At 33.9% G+C, this 7,044-nt stretch overlaps 2 protein-coding genes across 2 annotated transcripts; one reads left to right on the top strand and one right to left on the bottom strand.

Moving 5' to 3' along the window:
* The first annotated feature begins 2,091 nt into the window (after window positions 1-2,091).
* Window positions 2,092-4,181, top strand: LOC129299018 (pentatricopeptide repeat-containing protein At2g35130-like). The gene is made up of 2 exons (XM_054937467.1): window positions 2,092-2,530; window positions 2,913-4,181. Exons 1-2 carry the CDS (start codon window positions 2,264-2,266, stop codon window positions 3,909-3,911), a joined length of 1,266 nt encoding a protein of 421 aa, XP_054793442.1. The 5' UTR covers window positions 2,092-2,263; the 3' UTR covers window positions 3,912-4,181.
* Window positions 4,182-4,407: 226 nt separating this feature from the next.
* Window positions 4,408-7,044, bottom strand: LOC129299050 (protein SYM1-like). The gene is made up of 3 exons (XM_054937495.1): window positions 6,544-7,044; window positions 6,111-6,202; window positions 4,408-5,081 (listed from the first exon to the last, which is right to left on the bottom strand). The coding sequence occupies exons 1-3, from the start codon at window positions 6,691-6,693 to the stop codon at window positions 4,673-4,675; spliced, it is 651 nt and encodes a 216-aa protein (XP_054793470.1). The 5' UTR covers window positions 6,694-7,044; the 3' UTR covers window positions 4,408-4,672.

Raw genomic sequence — 7,044 nt, 5'->3', positions numbered from 1 at the left:
TTTTCTTGCGGTGAAGCTTGACGATACTTGTCCTTCACTCCTTCCCATGATATAATATGCTAGTGCTATGGGGTCACCTTTGTGAAAGGTAAGTTTTTTACCAATATTTTTGACGTTCGAGGAATTTTTTTTTTTTGGGCCCATCAGATAATCTAATAGTAAATAACCCCAACCTCTGAAAAAAGTTCCATGGAAACAAAATATTTATATGGATTCGATCAAATTTGTATGATTTTAAATATTAAAAAGCCCACGATTTGGACTTTAAGCGGTGGGAGATTTTTTGCCACTGTACAATAAACTGATCTAACTCTTGACTTCTTTTGTTCCTATCTATTTAGAGATGAGTAAGTTATTTCTGAGTTCGGAAACTATGCTCTTGACAACTTTTCTTACAGTGCAGAAGTTTTATCTTGTTGGTTTTGGGGAATCGTACTGCTGGTCTTAAAAAGACAATATTACAGTTTGAGCTCCAAAAAATTTGAAAATACATTGCAGGCTTAATCATTTTTGTTGCAATTTTTCTTATGGGTGAAAGTACAAATTTACCCTTATGTAATTCAAAAACTCAAAACTTGTGCCAAACCCTCATCTATGAAGTACGACATAATGTTTATGAATTCTCAACACAATATTAATAAATTATAAACTCAATTTTCATATATATACAGTTGATATGTAGGTTAATTAAAATATAAGTTACACAAAGCATATATAACATAATGTACATGAATGCATAATACGATAATCATGAATTTTGAACACAATTAAAATAGTTACGTAGAGCATGTACAACACCATACTCATAAGTGTCTAGTTGATCTCTAGGTTAATTAAAATAGACATGTGAAGCATGTACAACACAATGTTAATGAGTACACAACATGATATTTATGAATTTTTAATACAAAGTCCATGCGTGTCCAGTTAATTAATAAGTTAAATAAAATGTGTAAATTATGTAGATAATGTACAACATAATGTCCATCTATGCACAATACAATGTTCATGAATTTTCAATTGAATATTCATGCTTGTTAAGTTGATTAAAGAGAAAATTGTACTTTTACCTCCAAGAAAAAATTGCAACAAGGACTCTTGAGTTTGCAGTACATTTTCAAAATTTTTTGAGCTTACAATGCAATTTTTTTTTCTCAAGTTTTCCCCTACTTGAGGTAGTCTCTTTTTTATTATTATTTTAAGAAATGACAACAAAATTCTACTAAAACATAGAAATAACAATTAAATTTTTTAAAATATCATAATTTGTTTGAAGTCTCTAGGTACCTTTTTAACATTAATCATTTTAAGTTAAATGACTAAATTATTCTTTGTTTAAAATTAAAAAATAACGGGTTCATGTAAGGCATCATAATTTCTTGTAATTTATAGAATAAAACTTATGATTACTTATACAAAAGTTGTAACTGGTTATTTTTAAAATTTAAAATTTAATAATAAAAGAAATTTTATGTGAAAAGTTATGATTTTTTACTCAATTTTTGCAATTTATATGATGAAAGTTGTAATTGCTTAAACAAAAATTGTGATTGATCATTTTCAAAACTTAGACTTCAATAATAAAATAAATTTTATGTGGAAAGTTATAATTTTTTATTTAATTTTTACTATTTATAAAATAAAAGTTGTAATTACTTAAAAAAGTTGTATTTAAGGCTAGTTATTTCAAAATTTGTTTATCAATCATAAGAAAAATTTAATTTAAAAAGTTATGATTTCTTTTTTAATTTCTATGATTCACAAAATAAAAATTGTGATTGAAAAATGAATCCAAATCCACTATTTTTATTTTTAAAAAGAGATAATTTAATCATTTAATTTAAAATTATTAATATCAACAGGTATCCAAAAACTTTAAATAAATTATTGCATTGCAAGAAACTTAATTATTATTTATATGTTTTAATAAAATTTTATTATCGTTATCCTTATTTTCTTTCGCATGATTTTGTACGTGGTCATGTTATTAAAAAAAAAAAAAGGAAATATCAATTACACCCATAGAACTAGAGAAGCATACAAGGATAATACTAAGATAACAAAATAACCTAAACTCAGAAGGGATCAAAATTGTGAGAGTTGGTGACAAAACGATGAATTCACGTAACTTGAGGGGATAAAAGTTCATTCATTTTAATTTTAATACATAAAGTTTCCACTGATTTATCGGAATTTCAAAGCAGTGCTCGGTATTTCGTCGTTGCAGGGAGAGGCCGGCTCTTCAGGAAGCCGAAATGAAAATATGGCGTCAGCTTGTAGGGTTTTATCATCAGTGAGGAAGAGGTACGCTGGAAGGTTTAATTTTCTAGCACTTCCTTCAAGCTCTCACCATTTGAATTTCCACAAAGAATCAAGCTCAAATCCTTTGCTTATCAAATTACTTCGGGTATCCAATTCGTGCATTAAGCCCACGCTGGATCAGGAATTGGCTTCCCTTAAAAGCTCCGAATTTTCCTGGGAATCTCTGGTTTCCTGTCTCAGGCCTTCTTCTCCTGAGAAATCGCGGCTGGTAATGTTCCTGGCTTCGTTGATAATTCTGTTGACTTTGGCTTTTCTGTATTCGCCTTCGGTGATAATATTGGTAGACACAATCAATCGAAACGAAGAATCAGGAGAGGCAAATATTTCTTATACAAATTTTTCTCCAATTAAATTTATTGAAATGAATTCAGGGTCTAATCTATTTTAGCTGCTTAACTCGAACAAATGGGGTTCTCCTTTGCTTCCGAGTTCTCACTCACCGGATTTTGTATTCTTATGTAGAACATGGTTTTAACATCTGAGATCAATCTTTATATGGAATGTGGTTTCATTTTCTTAAACATCCTGCTAATTTTGGTTCCTGGGATTTCATATTAATATTCTCACTTATCTACGTATTGAATGCTCAGGTTTTGGAATGGATTTTGGAGAAATTGCTGAAAGACAATGAAAGAAATCACAGTGCCTTCTCCGAATTCATATTTCTCTGTGCCAAGCTTCAGAATGTGTCACTCGCTATGCAAGCGTTTGCTTCTATGGAGGCTAATGGAGTTAAACCCACATCCCTCGTTTTTAATTCCCTTATAAATGCCTGCTTGTGTTCACATAACATCATTACAGCATTTAGCTTATTTGAGATCATGGAAAGTTCAGAGAGCTATGAACCTGATTTTCATACTTACAACATCTTCATTACAGCATTTTCAATTTCAGGGAACGTTGATGCCATGCTAGCTTGGTACTCAGCTAAAAGAGCTGCTGGGTTTGGTCTTGACCTTCAAACATTTGAATCCCTTGTATCAGGCTGTATCAAATCAAACAATTTTGAACTTGCCGATGGAATTTATGAAGAAATGAGGGCATCGGGAATTATACCTAGCATATCCATTCTGGAAAATATGCTTGAAGGGCTTTGCAAGCAAAAGAGTTTGGGTCGAGCTGAGGAGTTCTTCAAGTTTGTGGCAAGTGTCAGATGGGAGATCAATGAAAACATGACTGATAAATTAATGGCATTATATCAAGAATTTGGGCAAGTGAAAAAGATGGAGGAGCTGCTTGAAACTATGAAGTCCCATCCTATTAACGATGTAGTTCTCTCCCGAATTCACTGTGGGATTATAGGGATGTATGCCAAACTGGATAGATTGGATGATGTAGAGTTTGCCGTGGGAAGAATGTTGAAACAGGGACTATCATTCACAAGTATAGATGATGTTGAAAAGGTTATCTGCTCATACTTCAGAAGAGAAGCTTATGATAGGCTAGACATATTCTTGGAATGTATAGAGACTAGCTATACGCCCAGCAGATCCACTTACGATTTGTTGATATCTGGCTATAGAAGAGCGGGATTGCATGAAAAAGTAGATTCAATAACGGAAGCCATGAAATCAGCTGGTGTTACGTAGCACCTGATGGGGTCGTCCAAACAAAAATGTTTTGGTCAAGATTTGTACGCTTAACGTGTGTTTCAGAAAATGATGATTCTTGTGGAATTAGATTCCTGTGTGGTTGATACGATCTAGATAGTATGTTTTGCTCTTCTCAAGTCTCAACTTCACTGACATGAACTCCATTACCAGGTTTTGGGATGACTTCAAACAGTTATGTCGATATTATGTACTTCCATGGTGGATGATGCACTGCTACTGAATGCAGATTTTTGCGCTTTGATTTTATTCCCATTGACAGCTCATCCCGTGGAATTTTAAGGTTTCTATCATAACACTCGATTTACCAAATTAAAAAAAAAGAAGATCTTATTATGTTTCGTTATATTTGATCTATATCTTTTCGGTGAATAAAACGTGGAAGAAAAGACTAATAATTGAACTGCTCTCTCCCAAAGCGTACTGTGAGTTTAGGAAATTGAGAAATGACTACTAGACTAGTAAACGCAATGGCTGAAATCAACTTAACATCTATTCAATGAAAAATATTTGAACAATTGTACTCAGCCTGAAAATCGCATCATGAGAAATGCAGAAAGCGATTTCATGACTTCTATAATTCCAACAATGGAACTCAGGATCTAAACATATTCACATGTACACAATCCAAAACCCCAACTCACCCAACCGCCTGAGCTAAACACAAACACATCATATGTACATGCACTTACAATGAATGGAGAAGTGAAAAAAATAATTATGGCAGATTTGAAAGGAACTTATTCATTTCGGTGCTCCTGTTCCTTCAGAGGCAGAAAAGATTTCATCCACTGTTTCCAAGGAGCATCCTGTTGTTGCTCAATCCAAGACAAGAAACTACTATCCAACAAGCAGAACAAATTAGCATAGAGGAGTTGATACTTGACAGGTATAAAACGAAAATTTGCAACCTGTACAAATGGCCATATGCCTCCCTCTAAAATCAAGGCCGGAAGAAAGTCTCTCTTCACATCTTCTTTGACTTGTGGAGCACTCTTCCCCGTGGAAAAGCCCATATAAGTAAAAAACACAAGTAAATCCAACGGCCCGTAGAGATATGCATCAACAGCAACTTTAGAGGCAACAAAGCAAAAGGAATTTGGTCTGAGCATGAGTCTCAATCTCATGTATCTGTCCAAGCCTTCACACCTACAAAAAAAATAGCATAAAAATGAAGATCACGAAGTAGATATCACTTGTCAGCATTCAAAGGCACTCATACAAGCAGCCACATGGTCAATGCGCACATATGCACCCCTATACTTACACATTCAAACAACCAGGCACAGGAGCGCAAATGCACATATAGACTTCACATGTGTTTACGCAGAAAGATTCTTCACTAGCACTCGCACAAGCATTTTTTTCAGCTTTTTTTATCTAAACTTGAGCAGAATATCAAAGATGCTGGTTTTAAGTACAAGCAGCATATTTTGAAAATAAAATCATCAAGCACAAATTTATCATAGCGTTTATTATCAAATTACGATTCAATATACTATTTAAGTAATGGGTGGATTGGATGGATAGGTTATCCATCCAAATACATGATCAATAGATGGAAGGATACCTGTCCATAAAACAGCTCATGGATGAATTTGCATAAACTAAGAAGCCTTTTCCTAGATTAAAACCTGCCAAAGGGTCAATTTTGATCCATCCCTTACAATCTCATCCAAAATACATCCAAATTGCCCATTGGCCATCCTCAGATGAGATAATGAGAAAGTCACAGAACTACGATCCTATTGGTAAGTCATTTGGATATTATGGAAGTTTCTAAGAATCTATTTTATTAGAGAAAATGGATTAAATATGAAGCATTGGAGTCCTTTCAAGAGTCATGGAATTGAAACTCTGCAAACTGTTTCTCCGTTAGCAGTAATTATTTACTACTGGAAAGAACGAACAATGATCATTAAGCTGTATAGCCACAAATATAGAAATCCAAAACTTTCATCTTCCATTACCGGACCGTGAAAATATGATCGAAACAGAAGTGACACTATAAAGTTTCTGAAGCAGCATCCTATATATTTTTAGGTGAATTAGGATATCAATGCCGATTTGGAATCCCAAAGTCAAGAAAGTAACCAGCAGCAAAAACAAAAAAACAAAAATTGTACATACCCAATAGACAAAACGTGCAATAGAACCCGTAAAAGTAATGTTTATTACCAGTAGTGGCCAACAGGACCAACAAATCCAAGCCCATAGAAGGTGATCATAGTCACCCGTTTCCAGTTGACCTTAAATTCTTTATCGTCATCCTGAAGTATACAAGAAAGATTGCCATTAACCAAGTGAAATAAGTTGATTAATCAGGAGGTGAGATTAACAACAATAAGTTTTCAACTGCGGCTCCCATTTCATAATTTTCATAATTCACACCATAATATTGACTGCACTAAATTATCAATGTCATAAAATTAAAACAAACAATCAGTCAAAAAATGGAGAAATTTTATGAAGAATAATCAGAATTATCTTTTCTTGCGTTCACAACATCAATTCTAACAAACGAAATGGGGGCTACCATCTCTGCCTACACGGTGAAGAACACCTGCAATGAATGAATCCGTATTTCGAGTGAAGCAAGAGGGAACAATACCTCGTTTCGTTTATGGTTCTTGATTGCCGAGTTGGTGATAACCTGAGCAGTTATATCGCCAATTCCCCATATAAAACCAGAGCTAATCATCTGTGTCTTAACTGGGTGAACAGCTAAGCAACTCTGGTACCATTTCCACAATTTCAACATATCCCGATTCAAACGGAGTCAAAGAAAGAAAAAAAATAATATTTCAAATGAACGGTGTTATCGATTATCAATATTCATGTTATTGAGGATTATACGAGTGGGATTTTGTAGATAAATGAAAGATTAATCATTAACACAATCCTTAATCACAGTATTTTTCCAGGGGCAATGAAAGATGAATGGCCTTCCGCCTTGGATAGACTTTTTTCCGACACCATTTTCCGGGGATTGAAATCCCACAAGAGATTCATTTTCTGGGAGCGGGGATAGAGGAAAATGAAGAAGATAAAATCAATATTCCTCGGAAAATACAAGATAGATGAGAAGTTGGAAACGGTGCACCTCCGCTCG

Source organism: Prosopis cineraria, unplaced genomic scaffold (assembly GCF_029017545.1).
Source record: "Prosopis cineraria cultivar Desert tree isolate PC_DT_omini unplaced genomic scaffold, ASM2901754v1 PC2, whole genome shotgun sequence".
Lineage (NCBI taxonomy): Eukaryota > Viridiplantae > Streptophyta > Magnoliopsida > Fabales > Fabaceae > Prosopis > Prosopis cineraria.
The sequence above is the reverse complement of the archived record's forward strand: the minus strand, read 5'-3'. Positions and strand labels throughout refer to the sequence as shown.